This window comes from Sinocyclocheilus anshuiensis, unplaced genomic scaffold (assembly GCF_001515605.1).
Source record: "Sinocyclocheilus anshuiensis isolate Anshui unplaced genomic scaffold, SAMN03320099.WGS_v1.1 scaffold557, whole genome shotgun sequence".
Taxonomy (NCBI): domain Eukaryota; kingdom Metazoa; phylum Chordata; class Actinopteri; order Cypriniformes; family Cyprinidae; genus Sinocyclocheilus; species Sinocyclocheilus anshuiensis.
The window spans coordinates 1093173-1108912 of NW_015540883.1; the positions used below are offsets into that span (position 1 = coordinate 1093173).

The 15740-nt window shown below is 39.5% G+C and overlaps 1 protein-coding gene across 1 annotated transcript; it reads left to right on the plus strand.

The window, feature by feature from the left end:
• Positions 1-11320: 11320 nt before the first annotated feature.
• LOC107688616 (gap junction beta-1 protein-like) lies at positions 11321-15064 on the plus strand. Its single transcript, XM_016486328.1, has 2 exons — positions 11321-11362; positions 14089-15064. The coding sequence occupies exon 2, from the start codon at positions 14103-14105 to the stop codon at positions 14928-14930; it is 828 nt and encodes a 275-aa protein (XP_016341814.1). The 5' UTR covers positions 11321-11362; positions 14089-14102; the 3' UTR covers positions 14931-15064.
• Positions 15065-15740: the final 676 nt, after the last annotated feature.

Here is a 15740-nt window from a genome sequence, read left to right on the forward strand (position 1 = left end):
AAAAGATACTTTAAATGTGAAATTAAAACTGCCAGTAGGTGGCAGCAAGTCACTGTTAATAAGTGAGTCATTTCGACTGAACCGAATCATTTGAATGGTTGATTCATTCAGGAACGAAACGCCGTCATGTTGCTCAGAGATGCATTACTGTGCTATGGTGGCTGTGTTTGGAATTATTTTTGTTGTCGAAATGGAGCAAAAACAGGTGATATGGTGTCTAAAACGCAAGTCTCTTTATTAACTTCTTGTTTATTGAAGTGTTGTAAAAAAAAATCTATATGTAATCATGCTGATTTTTGGAGAAAAAACGGAACTCTTCGTGCGATATTGATTTACTATATGAAATGATATAAATATATACATTTTCTGCCCCTATATCTTCAATTTTGTGATCATTCTAAATGCATTTTAACAGACTAAATCACGCAGTGAAAGAACACACTCTAAATGCGCGCGCACTAGTTTATTCTACTAGACTTCAAGGCACTCTTGTAGGAGTGTTTTGTTTGTTTTTTGGCAAAATACTGATAATGTCAAATCGCACATTGTTAAAACAACAATTACAATATTATAGAAGACGATATATATCGAATACCCTGCACCACTGTCTTTTTGGCTAATTTGTGCAAAATCTTTTGCTAAACTGTCAAAGCTTCATTTTAACCACCAATGCCACGATGCAAGTATTTACCTTACCTATACATGCTTGCGAAGGGTTGATGTCGAGATTTTATAAGCTGCTAGTTTGGTCTCGTTCGGTGGGAGTGACGACGAGCTGCTCGATGACAGCATGTCATTAGCAGCCTTGGATGCAGAGGAGCTGTCAGGCTCAGTTAATGACCCCGCCCCCTTGTCGGACGACAAGCTTCCTCTGCTCCTCTCCATTGGAGTGGTCTTCCCCAGAAGAGCCCACTCGCAGCTGCCTGGACGAATGGTTCCTGCCGGGGTGCCATCAAGCACCTCATCAGCGAGCCTCTCCATTTTTCCCGGAGGTCCACGACGAGCTCACCAGATCGTGGCACGCCCCCTACTCAGCCCGCCTGCGTGCTTCACCTTCATCCGCCCTCACCTCTGTAGATGGCGCTGAAGCAAGAGGTTACGAAAAGCTGCCTCCCTTGGATGAGTCTGTGGCTGCGCACCTCTGCCCGCCCACTGCCATCGGGTGGAAAGCGAAAGCCGCTCACCCCTCCAAGCCGTGCAGAACAGCATCTGCCCTCGCTGGACGAGCGTACTCCTCGGCCAGGCAGGCGGCCTCCGCACTTCATTCAATGGCAGTCCTGCAAGTCTTTCAGGCCAAACTCCTCTGCTGCATGGACGAGTCTGTACCAGATCCCGCAGTTTTCAAGGAACTGCGCAGCACGACCGACCTGGCCCTACGCGCTACAAAGGACGCGAATCAGGCGAATCAGAGAGCAAGGACACAAGGTTCTCCTATTGGCCCCGCTCTGGAGGAACCAACATTGGTTCTCAGAGTCGAGGAGTCTCGACTGCTCATTGCAGCCCTGTGGCCCATTTCCATGAGACGGGACCTCCTCTCTCAGGCGAACAGAGCGTTATGGCACCCCCAGCCCGAGCTGTGGGCTCTGCACCTTTGGCCTCTCGATGGGAGCCTGCGGACCTCCCCGAGAGCATTCTAAATACAATTTCTCAGGCTAGGGCCCCATCTACGAGATGTCTCTACGCCCTTAAAAGGTCGGTCCTCTCCGCCTGGTGCACAACCCGCGGCAAAGGCCCAACCTCCTGTGACATATAGTTGATATTGTCCTTCCTCCAAGAGCTGCTGGATAAGGGTCATTCCCCATCCACTCTCAAGGTCTATGTAGCAGATATAGCAGCTTCTTTTAGCTCCTATAGCTGGCCAGTCAGTGGGCAGGAACAACTTAGTTGTCCGCTTTTTGAAGGGGTCCAGGAGGCTGAACTTGCCTCGCCCCTTTACCGGAATTGGATCTACTCTGCCCCGTCAGGATGCTGAGAATTTACATTGAGCTTTCTGCCCCATTTAGGCAGTCGGAACAACTCTTTGTTTGATTCAGAGGCCACACCAAATGGCATCCGGTCACGAAACAGAGACCTTCCCGGTGGATAGTTGATGCTATTATGATAGCATACTCCTCCTTGGGCTTGCAATACCCCATTGGAATATGAGCCCACTCCACCAGAGGCGTTGCCTCTTCTTGGGCTTGATCTTGCAATGTGTCTATCGCAGAAATCTGTCCGGCGGCCAGATGGGCCTCGCCGGCCACATTTGCTAGGTTTTACAACCTGGACATCCCTGCCTTACAGGCTAGGGTCCTTTCTGCATAGTTGGCAAGCACCTGCCAGAAGGCGGGACTAGCTCTGAGTAGGGTTTGGCCATAACACGCTCAAACTCGCCAGAATTGCTTTACTTCTTGTACGCTCTCGGCCCTCCCTAAGTGCCGAGGCTGTAGGAGTTTTTCTTGGAACGATTGCCCAGGCCGGGCGTGACCTCTGTGAGTTTAGCCCATTGCCACATGAAGGGCTTACCCTATTATACTTGTCTCTCTGAGCCCCTTGAGTGCTTAAGGAACGTTCACAAATCAGTCATTCCTCTACCATAGCACGGCATGATTGTACTGGTTCCCCATAGCGTCTTAGCTACGGAGTACGAGTGAAGTATCAAAAGGGAACGTACTCAGTTACTAACGTAACCTCGGTTTCCTGAGATACAGGAACGAGTACTACGTTGCTAGCGGTGCTACGTAGCTGCACGACTCGGTGTCGTCGCTTCAGTCAAAGTAACCTGAGGATCCTATGCCAGAATGCCTACTTATATAGCCAGATGACCCCACCCATTCTGGCATGCTCTGGTGGGCTTCATGGCCATAGGCTCACGCAGCTCCGCTGCTGAGTCATTGGTTTGTTTTTTATTCACTGCACAAACCAATGGCAGTGCAGTTACACTGCGTTATTAAAAAAGGCTTCAGTAATCAGAGAAAAGGGAGTTTTCCCCATAGCGTCTTAGTGACACAGTACTCATTCCTGTATCACAGGGAACCGAGGTTACGTTAGTAACCGAGTACATTTTTTATTTACAGCAACTCTAAATAGTGAAGTGAAGTGAAGATCCACAAAACAAATTCAGCCCAGAGAAACAAAGAAACTCACAGAGAAAGTAAAGCTTTGAACATTTTAACATTTGTATTTTAATATGTACTAGTAAGCATTTGTTAATTAAACTAACTCTTTATAGTCAACTATGTCCAGTTGTCCCATTATTTTACTGCTAATTACGGCTTTATTATATGTTTGTTGTTGAATATATGCCTTTAGGTACTGGTTTATGGCAGTGTCAGAAATTTACCTTTTTGTGGAATTGATCTTTTCTTTTTTTCTTTTATGTTTCCTAAAACTGGATGATTGCCACAAACAGTGAACTGTGGGACATTGAGGATATTTTCTCAGATACACATCAGTCCCAAATTAAATGACAGATTTTAATTTCCAAGATGACTGTAAAGTTCCTGATCTCTCCAGCCGAAGCGTCTGTCCCTCAGCAGTAGAATCGTGGCGTCTGAAGGGCTGTCAAAGCCCCGATACACTGACTGACGACACTGAAGATAACGATGCTGTACATGTCAGAATCCCAGAGTTTCAGAGTCGCAGATTTGAGGAGATTCCAATTGTTATAAGCCATGTTGTTCATCCAAACAAGTTGTTCATCCAACACAAGCACACAAATCTCTGTGAACTATCTGAAATTATGCTTTAGTATGTAGTAGGCTATGCTGTACAAATTATGTAAGTAGTGAAAGGACTAGTTCACCCAAAAAAAAATTAATTTGCTGTAAGTACCCTCACCCCAAGTCCATCCAAGATTAAGATTAATTTGTTTCTTCATCGTATTTGGAGAAATGTAGCATTGCATCACTTGTTCACCAATGGATCCTCTGCAGTGAATGGGTGCCATCAGAATGAGAGCCCAAACAGCTGATAAAAACATCACAATAATCCACAAGTAATCCACAGCACTCCAGTCCATCAGTTAACATCTGGAGAAGACAAAAGCTTTGTGTTTGTAAGAAGCAAAACAATCATTAAGACCTTTTTTTAGCTTCAAAGCGTCGCTTCTGGCCAAAGTATTTCTCTGTTTTGACTCTCATGGTGAGCAAGTGATTTAATGCTAAATTTCTCAAAATCTGTTCCCATAAAGAAAGAAATCTTCGATGGCCTGAGAATGAGTACATTTCCAGCAAATACTCATTTTTAGATGAAGCAGTGTGGCATATCTTTATTTTTTTGTTGCTGTGTCTGTACAGTTCTACTACTGATGTCTCTCTTTCTGTTTTCATCATGATTACGCAGGAGGAACAGCAGTAGATCTTTTGCAGAGATGTACAGCATCCTAGACATAGGAGTTGATGTCATGATTTGGTTTTGCAAGCAAGAGATGTGGTGCCGTGGCCAGATCATCATAATCCATCACATGAGTCGAGGTGAGATAAAGCCGTTTTAAATTAGCAGTTCACCCGTGAATCAGTGTTTCATTATCATCACCCTCATGGCATTTTGAACTTTTAAGACTTTATTTCATGATTTCGTCTCTGAAGCACTTTCTTTCCTGCTGCCTTTGACAAGGTGTGAGTGAATACATGGTAACTGAATTTTACTTTTTAGGTGAACTGTTCATTTGTAAATTTAGAAGTAACTCTATGTAACTGTTTTCATGTCAGTGATGAACTATTGATAATAATGATTATTTTAGGGCCCAACAGCAGAGATTGCACAGACATTAAGGTGGAGGTCAGGAGGATTGACTATGGAGATGTTGTTTGCGCCTCTCTTTGGGATCTTAAGGAACTGTGTGGAGAAACAGCATCCATACCTGTGCAAGCGCTGCAGGTCTCTCTGGTGAATGTGGGTGACAGTATTAATATTACTGTAGTGTTTATTTATTTATTTTTAATGCAATAAGCTGTATTTTAACTTGTGTTATGTAGGTGAGGCCAGTGAATGGAGAAACATGGTCTTTTGAAGCGATCAGCTGGTTCAAGAATAAAGTGCAGAACAAGACTCTTTATGGAAGGCTTTACCGAGAAGAAGGAGAAGTTTTGGTTGAATTCTTCATGTAAAAGGGAAAGATTGGTGCTATGAGGTAATTCTCACTTTAATTTATCTCTAAAATGTCGATTTTTGTTTTTTGTTTTTGTTAAATTGGTAGCTGACACTTGCTAATCCAGCCTTAAAACTGTTACTGACATTCCTGCCTCAACAATCTGCTGTGCTATCAGGCAAGTTTTGCTCCTCTAATATAAATCTAAAGCATGTTGAGAGCATGTTATAATGATGCTCTGGTCACTTACAAGTCATGGTCAAGTGAGGTTTTTTCTCTTTAGACTCACTTTCTCAGCAGTTTTTCATCAATAGTAATTTATCTGTGCTTTGTGTTTGATTCTCGCAGGAGAGGAAACTCTCTGTCAGACTTGCTCAGAATAGATTTGCTATTCATGAAGGTAGATAATAACACAATTGACAATAATTCTTTATAGTAACATGTATGATGTGATTTCTCAGGTGACGTCCCAGAACAAACCAGACAGCAATCCTTACAGTGGGAGAAGTATCTGATCTCCTGTTACAGTCACAACAGGAAATACTGTTCACTTAAATCAGCAAACTTACATGCTTTTGTCTTTCATCATTACTGTACAACCTTATACATACTTCACAATATCTACTATATGCACATTTCATAGTCTCGTTTTTTTTGTATTTATTTGTTTGTTTTTTTGTTTTGTTTTGTTTTTTTTTTGGTCGGGCCAGTGGTTCACATTTTTACTTGCCTTGCCAATATTTTCACTGGTCCTGCCACAAAAAATAAAATAGTTGTTGTTATCATTGTTTTTGATGCATGTTATCTTTTATTCTAATAAATAAACTTATATGACACCAAAATTTTAGATACCATTTCAGTTTTACAATTCTCGGTTCTAATTTCGATACCACAGTAAAAACTACGAAAAAAAATATACAGAAAGTGAGCAAAGAACATTTCAATGATCAAAGAACTAAACTGACTATAGTCTAGCTCGAGTTCAAGCACTCTCAAAAACTCCCGTAATTATCAATGAAACTGTCTACACTGTGAAATAAATCTCCTACTTTCATGATACGCACATCTGCATTTTGTTGATTGTGATGAGAGAATTCATGAGAGTGCAGAATACAAAACTCCGGCTTTTTAGCTCATTCATTTCATTTTCACTTTATACCCTTTTTTTAGTTCACCTCAAAAAAAAAAAGAGGGGAAATGCACAAAAGATAAATGGTATGTATGCAGATATCACGCATCTAGCTAAAATAGGCTAATATATCACTAATGTTATGCTTTGTTTGTTGGCATTACACATATAGGGTAACAACAATCCTTTTTCTGTCCAACTAGATTACATAATCAGACAGTAAAATGTGATATTGTAACAATGTCGTTTTTTGTTTTTTTTTCAAACAAATGTGGTAAAAATAAGCTTTTGCTTCATCCTGCTCCTTTTCGGACTTGTTTGTAATTATTGTTTGCAGCATTTGGTAGATGTGGGTTTTCCTATGTTATGTTGCACCATATATGTTGTTGTATATTTTGTTTTATATATATATATATATATAGAGAGAGAGAGAGAGAGAGAGAGAGTTAAAAAATAAATAAAGAAATAAATAAAACATTTGTAATAATCTAAATATATGTCACAATCTCAAACTGGAGTGCCCATGAGCTCCTCTAGAGGGCACTCCATCCCAGACCTTTGCCACTGTATCCCGGACTCCGTTTCCCATAACACCCTCTGCCCAGGAACTGATTACATGCACACCTGTTTCCTGTCAGTAGGACTATTTAAGCAGCACACAAACACACTCACATTGCGAAGTCTTGTTTAGCTGTTAGCCGACATCACTGGGCGTTTTCCATTTTTACCTTGCCTTGTTTATACCTTGTTTTGCCTTGCCTGTGTTTTGGACCTTGGACTGTTTCATTGTTTTTGTGATTGTTTGCTGCCTGCCCTGACCATTGCCTGTTTTTGGATTACTCTTTGTCACGCCTCAGATACTGGTGTTTGCTGGTGTTGGACCCTGCCTATTTTGACCATGATCTGTTTTAATAAAAACTTGGATCTCCATTGTCACGGCCAGTCCGTTACAATACATTTATACAAAATAGCGACATTTATGTAAAATTAATTTTGTTTAGAGGTGGCAGACGGGGTGGTTCGCCCAGGGCGCCATACAAGCTAGAACCGTCACTGCAAATTCGTCAACTGTCCCGAGCGTCTTTCACACTGGCCCCAGGCAGTCCTTCTGCGTGTTCTGAGGTAACCAGGTTTATTAGTTATATAAAAAGTTTGTAGTGAGAAATATGGGGGCATCTGGCTGATTTGACACACTGTCAGGTGTGTGTCTGTGATCTGATTATAATTGGCTTAATGGAGGCTCTCAGGTGCCGTTTGTATCTCTGCTCATAGAAAGTGTTGCAGGGTTTGAAGCTGTGACACCCGTAATAGATGTCTAGTTGGGAAGCCCATCATAATGTTCAGACCGAATAATCTGATTGGTCAAACATTTTATGGTCCTACACCTTCCACAGACAATATAAATACATTTAAACCACTTAACTTATTGATTGCTATCAGGATGTGAAGAGACTTTCAACCAGCATAACAAAAATGTTTTGGAACCCAATCACCTACCCTGCCTTTAAGAGACTCTGTCTATTTATGAAGTGCTGAAATGCCTGTTAATGGCTACTCTATTTAGTGTCTGATTAGAAAACCTGCACATTTGATTTATGATCTGTTGTCTTAAAGGTGCAATAGGTGATTGTCTTCAGAACATTTTTTTGTTATGCTGGTTGAAAGTCCCGATAGCAATCATTAAGTGGTATAAATGTATTTATCTGTATTTATATATTCTGTGGAAGGCGTAGGACCAAGAAATGTTCGTCCAATCAAAATGCTCGGTCCGAGTGTTTTAATTGGCTGTCCTACGTGCCTGTCAACATATGTATTTGCATACCTCTGCGCACCCTGTTCGCGCAGACAGGATACGTCATCAACGCGTTCACGCACGCTGTGCAGACAGAGCGAGAATGAGAGACAAACATCAACAACCCGATCTTCCTTCATGGTATTGTAGTACTTTTACTAACTGTACTATAAAGTTTTCTCACCGGTGAATGACACATGATGTAGCCCAGCGGTTCCCAATTCCAGTCCTCGCGCAAGGGAAGCAGGGGAAATCCATTGAAGTTTACTTCACTTCGGAACATTCATTCACGGATTTGCGCTGCGCAGCGTCTTCACACACAGACGAAACTTACTAGAGAAGTGTGACATAATATATCTCTGTAAATAAATACTATTTAAATTCACGTCTCGCACACTTTAATGCCCTTTGTATGGAACATATACGCTCGCTTCGAACTGGAATCATGGCGGAATATCCGGTGATGTACACTTCCCAGGGCACTCACAGTCGAATAGAACAAACGTCGCACGTGATAAGAGATACATATGAAATGTGCAGAGCAGGAGGGCGTGAGGACTGAAATGGGGAACCGCTGATGTAGCCTATTGTAATGTTGTCTCTGGTGTTCTGGTCTGTGAGCATAAATGTGTTCAGGGCGCTTTGGACGGCGATTGCAGGGAGGGTGGGACGTTTGCTTTCAGTGCTATCAGGCTAAAGTTAGCATTTTCCAAGATCTCCTACTGCACCTTTAAATATGCAAATAAAAATGTGTCTTTAAAATAGTTTCATTCAATTGCACCATAAGTCACAAGTTACATTGTATGTTACATATAGTAGTCTATACATGTTACACACTGCTCTGTGCTGAGCATTGTTGGGGAAGTTACTCAAAAATCTAACTATACTACAGATTATCTTCACTGCAGATGATTTCATTTCTGGATACCTGGATTACTCATAAAAAGTAAATTTGTCCAGTAAGTTATTTGTCACTAGTTATTCTCGTGTTACTTTCTAAAATTATCACAAACAGTGACAATAGTAATTAAATAACAAACATGTACAGATATGTTTCATTTTTAAAAGCAAAGTTTTGAATTGCAGTTCTCCTCATGACAATCTTTCAGAAGTGTAAAGTTTACATTCTTTGCAGAAACAGATGCACATAATAATGTAATTTTGTTGTTTTAATTGCATCGCATGAATTGCTGGATTGACAATAATGCTGAGCGAGCTGCTGCCCCATGCAGGACGTGTGCACGTTTCTTCTTTTTCAGCAAACTAGAATGTTACCATGTTACAAAGAGCTTTAATTTGAAGAAGACAAATCAATAATAACAACATGCAAAGTTTTCATGGTCAGACAAGATTAGCCATTTACAATAAATGTGCTCAAATGTCTTTGCAGGAATGTGGACTGCACGCAGCTTCATATTTTCCACACAGAGAGTGAAATGATGATGATGACAGTTCAATGGGAAATATTCACATTATTACTGTACTCAGCCTACTCTACAGTTCCTGATTCATGGACAGACCTTTCTCTCCTTCATATCCAGCAGACTGCTGATGTGCGGAGTGGAGAAATGGCGCCTAAGATTGCATTGCTTGAAAACGCAGTTGTGTTTAGAGATGAGAAACATTATGAAAACTGAATTTAAGGAAAAAACATTAACACTTGAGGAGCCATAAGAAACTATCTCAAGGTGGAAAATTTGAAACCCCTGGCTTAAAATTGTATCAGTCTTCTCAAACTGCAGCATACTTAAGAGGCGTCTGTTGAGCTGTAACATGTATAGTCAGTTTTAGTTTTGTTTTCTCTGTTTCCTATGCTCATTTTGCCTTAGTTCCCAGGCATTGTTAGTTTCCTTGGTTGTTAATTAAATAACAACCATACATTAAATTACAATAACAAACAATTTTCCAGTGCAAATGTATCTTAAAATTAAGATACACTGAGAAGCAAAATTGACTTAAAAGGTTAGTTCACCCAAAAATGAAAATTAGCCCATAAATTACTTACCCTCAAGTCATCCTAGGTGTATATGACTTTCTTCTTTCAGACGAATCCAGTTGGAGTTATATTAAAAATTGTCTTTGATCTTTCAAGCTCTATCATTGCAGTCAGCAGGTGTTGCATGCATCAGTCCAAAAGAAGTGAAATAAAGCGCATGCATCCATAATAAAAAGTGTCTCACACGGCTCCGGGGGGTAAACAAAGGACTCCTGTAGTGAATCAATGCGTTTTTGTAAGAAAAATATCCATATTCAAAACGTAGTAATCACTTTTTTTTATGGATGGGCGCTTTTTATTTAACTTCTTTTGGACTGATGCATGCAACACCTGCTGAGTGGCATTAAACAGCTTGAAAGATCAAAGACAATTTTTTATATAACTCCGACTGGATTCGTCTGAAAGAAGAAAGTCATATACACCTAGGATGCCTTGAAGGTGAGTAATTTATGGCCTAATTTTCATTTTTGGGTGAACTAACCCTTTAAGTCTTGTCTTCTGTGAAACTAAAAACAGGAAGAAACGTGCTGTTAATTTTTTGTACATTTTTTCAAGACTTAAGCTATCTTCATTTTGCATCTTAAGTAAATGTATCTTGATTTAAAGATGTTTAGGTATTTGTATTGGAAAATTAGTAAAAAAAATACATTTAATTCCATGACTATAAGGATTTAAGACCTTTTTAAGACCTTAATTTGTGGAAGGTTGAATTAAGACTTTTTAAGACCTCTGTAAGACCTGCAGAAACCGTTTAGGGGTGGACCTTCATGCTTACCTTTTTCTTAAAAAATCATGCATTTTTATATGATTCACAATGTTCAAATTCATATGAAATCGCCACCTTGTGAAATCACCTGCCTATGTTAGAGCTATTCAACAATATGCAGAAGTGCTCAAAGAATTGTTTTACTGGTGTCCCATCTTCAGATCTTGTGTTTACATAATCTGAAGGATTTCACCAGAGTTTGAACCTGGAAATACACAAAACCCTGACAGTGTCATTTCTTGACAGCTCGACCTTCTTTGATAAATTGTGCTGTGTTTGATAAAGTGAACGTGGCTCGAAACGCCCCTCATTTCCTCTCCCTGCCAGGCACAATGAATAATGTTGCTGCTCATTGTGTCCACACAGATTCTTTCTTCTGCCCCGGGTGGGTGGAAATCAAGGCATTTGATCTGAATTCTGAAGAGTCTTGTTAGCCTCCATAAAGAGCCGCATTGTGTATAAATGGGTTATATAAGTGCATATGACAGCCATGGTGCAGGGTTGTGGCTAGTAGCGCAGAAATCCTTTGCATTTGCAAAGGGCATGCTGATCTTTAGCGAGGCCATTATCTGTTTCCTGGAAATGTCTCTATATTATCACAGCTGAAGGTAAATCACTCTTTTCATATACCATTATCAAACACGGGAACGTTCAATTGACTGCTCAGCATTCGTTCAGTTATTTTTGGAGCACATCGTAAAATTTAAATCCTTATTGCAAGTTGGACTGAAGATTCGTCATATAGTTTATACAGACGTACTGAAGTGCGTTGAGCTCTGATCACAGTTAATATCTTGTATTAGTGTATATGTGGAGTTGTTGTGTGGGCCAACCGAAAGCTTGCTATTGGCCAGGTTGTGTTGTGTCAGGTGACGACATGCAGTGCAAGACCATCGTCCAAGCTCCTAAACAGCTCCAGATTAACCACAACTCATTTTTATTTCAGTCAATCAAGTATCCAAATGCCAAGAACCCAGTCTGTTGTTCTTCATGTTTGGAGCTGGTAGCATAAGCTGCTTTCTCACGGGCTGAACCTGGTAAACTACTGCTCAGATTCAGTTCTTTTATGTTGAGGAGAACAAAGAAATGCATACAGGTTTAGAACAACTTGAGGCTGAGTAAAAGATGACAGTATTTTAATTTTTGGGTGAACTATCCCTTTAAAATCTCTCACGGGCTGAACCTGGTAAATTACTGCTCAGATTCACAATTTTGTGTCAGAAAATATTTGTAATTTAGTGTTATATTGTTTTGTTTGTTGGGATTACATTAATCTTGAATGTTGTGTAATTGGACGTTTAAAAGTTGAAGTGTTTAGCCATGTTGTGTATGACATATCTGAATTTGTTACACATATTACCAGTCAAAAGTTTTCAATTTTTTTACCCTTTATTGTGACTGTTTTCCACATTTTATGTATAAGTATGTAATTGTAAAGGCATTAAAACTTTAAAATAATACAAATGGATAAATGGGATTAAAGAAATCAAAACCATCATATATATATATATATATATATATATAGATAGATATAGAGATAGATAGATATAGTGTTGGTTAATTTAGTCTAAAAAAGTATTTAAGCTAATAATTACATTTGTGTATTTAGATTACTGTACTAATTACTCGCTGTAAAAAGTATTACATTACTTATTACCAATTACTTTCTAAATGCCATATTTGAACAATATAAGGATGGACATGAAACTGCTTTTCTTTCAAATAAATAATATAAAATTGCATAAATTATTCTTGAACTGACCAAAGTATTTAAACGGAGAAGGTTATTGTTCTACAGACTATACAGTATTTGGTTACACTTTATTTTAAGGTGTCCTTGTTACAGCGTAATTATACATTTAAGTACTGAGTAATATTAATTAGCTACATGTACTTACTATATGGTTAGGGTTATGGTGAGGGTTTGGTTTATGGTTACTTGCATGTAATTATGCATAATTAATTGTTATTACAATAGTAAGTACATGTAACGTGTGTAACAAGAACACCTTCAAATAAAGTGTTACCCAGTGTTTAATGTAATTCCATCAGAAGTAACTGTAATTAAAGTACATGTAGTTAAATATTGTATAATATTGATATAAAAATGCAAAGAACAAAGAAAATATATGACATTTCTTGTTAGTAACAACATGAAGTGCATTAAACATTACGTTACATCAAGGTTTCCCAAACTGGGGTTTGTGAAGGAACTGCAGGGGGTTCATGAATTTACTGAAAAAGCTCATAATTCATTCAATCTTTTTAAATTAGCATCAATCAAAATAAAACACTTACTAAAAGATGAAATATTTTAGTTTTCCTGCATGTCATGTGATCATTAATTAACGTCAGAGAACGGTGAACATGCAAATGTAATACTTAAGTATTAAAATATTTATTTTAGCATCTCGGGGGGACTTGAAGTAAATATATTAGGTGAAAGAGGTTCAGATGACAAAAAAAATTAAATGGGAATCCCTGTAAATAAGAAATAAAATTTGTGCATTTTAATGTGTTTGAAAGACAAAAGCCTTCCAAAGACATGGTAAAATAACCAACTGAGTGATAATTCAAATTAAAGTTAATGTGTTCATCAATAGTTGATGCAATGTTGAAATGTTGAGAAAACACTTCTTAAAACTGAAATGATTTCTGTAAATCCAGTGCTCAGATGCTGTGTGGCTTCTCAGTTGTCTGTGTAATTACAGTATAGGCACCTGATTAGTGGCAGGTCTCTGTGTGAATGTCCACAAAACTGCAAGATTTTCAGTGTATGCAAGCGGTAGGCTATTTTAGAAAGGAACATTTAAAAGATAATAAACAGGGAGAATCAATAACTTATAATTTATTGCTATTGTGTGGATATTGTGTAATCATGTAATCAATAAAAAAGTAATTGTAGTCTGATTACGAGTATTTTAAAATGTAATTTAATCTAATTACGTGTACTTAATTTTTGAAATCTGATTATGTAATGCAGATTACATGTAATCAGTTACCCAGCTCTGCATATCTATCTATATCTATCTATCGCACAAAACCAGTCTTAAGTCGCTTGGGTATATTTGTAGCAGTAGCCAAAAAAAAATTATAAATTTTTCTAATCTAAGTAAAGATCATGTTCAATTAAGATATTTTGTAAATTTCCTACCGTAAATATATCAAAACTAAATTTTTTGTTCACAACTCATTTCATTTGAGGGATTTTCATGAGAAACAAATACAGCCAAGTATACACGAACCTGACTGGTAAATAAGACTTAATGCAGAGTTGAACCTGTCAAGAACACACAGATTAAAGTCCTTGTGCTTTGCTTTCTCATCTCTTCAGTCCTCGAGTCCACCATGAACTGGGCGTCGTTTTACGCGGTGATCAGCGGTGTGAACAGGCACTCGACAGGCATCGGCCGCATCTGGCTGTCGGTCATCTTCATCTTCCGGATCATGGTGCTGGTGGTGGCGGCCGAGAGCGTGTGGGGCGACGAGAAGTCGGGCTTCACCTGCAACACCCAGCAGCCCGGCTGCAACAGCGTGTGCTACGACCAGTTCTTCCCCATCTCCCACATCCGCCTCTGGGCTCTGCAGCTCATCCTGGTGTCCACGCCGGCCCTGCTGGTGGCCATGCACATCGCTCACCGCCGGCACATCGAGAAGAAGATCCTCAAGATCTCCGGCCGAGGGAGCGCCAAGGACTTCGAGAACATCAAGAGTCAGAAGTTCAAGATCACCGGTGCTCTGTGGTGGACTTACATGATCAGCATCGTCTTCCGCATCGTTTTCGAGGTGGTTTTCTTGTACATTTTTTACTTGATCTATCCGGATATCAAGATGGTGCGTCTTGTGAAGTGTGACTCTTACCCCTGTCCCAATACAGTGGACTGTTTCGTGTCGCGTCCCACAGAGAAGACCGTCTTCACTGTCTTCATGCTGGCCGTGTCTGGAGTCTGTGTCTTGCTGAACATTGCAGAGGTTGTGTATTTAATCGGTCGGGCGTGTATGAAATACTTTCAAGGAGCAGTGGGTGAACCCAAAGCGCCTTGGCTCACTCAAAAACTGGCAACCTACAAGCAGAACGAAATAAATCAGCTGATCTCAGAGCATTCGTTCAAGCCGAGATTCAACGTTGGGCGAAAGCCTCCCACGGATAAGAGCGAACGCTGCTCTGCTTTCTAGACGGAGGTTTCTACCAACTATCAGTCATTAATGGAAGGTGGATGTCTGTAATCATATTAATCAGCTGTCATTGATTTACTTTGTTACTTTGGTTTAATGGCCCCATGAGGAGAAATATGCTGGAGAACGGTCGGATATTACACATTTAAAATGGCACAAGTGTCCATCTTGTCCTAAAAAGCAGATACACTCTAAAAAATGCTGGGTTAAATACAACCCAGCACTGGGTAGAATATGGACAAACCCAGCGATTGGGTTCTTTTGACCCAGCGGTTGGGTTAAATGTTTAACCCAACCTTCTGAGTAGTAACCCAAATGCTGGGTCAAAACAACCCAATCACTGGGTTTGTCCATATTTTACCCAACGCTGGGCTGTATTTAACCCAGCATTTTTTGGATTGTAAGATCAGAGGAATAATCAGGTGTCACACGAGACATTCATAGGTAATAGGTAAGCAGAGAGGGTAAACGGTTAGTCATTCGCTTCTGTCCTGAAGTTTGGTGAACTCTGACCAAAAACCAAAAGAAATTTAAAAATATATATATTTGACCAATAGAGGGTCTATACATCACAAATTGACCTTTTGTCTCAATACAAAAATAAAAACTGGCATGGCTTGCTGTGTTGAATGAAGGTGGAGTAGATGGTATGTTCTAACCTTTTTAATGCATTATTATATGCTATGTAAAATTATTTATTGAAAACAGAAGCCCTCCACCCAGGGCCGCATTAAGACCTTACTGGGCCCCGGGGCTATGACTTACTATATAAATATAATATATATATATATATATATATATAGCTTTAAA

Bases quoted from the DNA above. Each gene is read 5' to 3' on its own strand.
- LOC107688616 (XM_016486328.1), top strand. From the start codon at position 14,103: ATGAACTGGGCGTCGTTTTACGCGGTGATCAGCGGTGTGAACAGGCAC.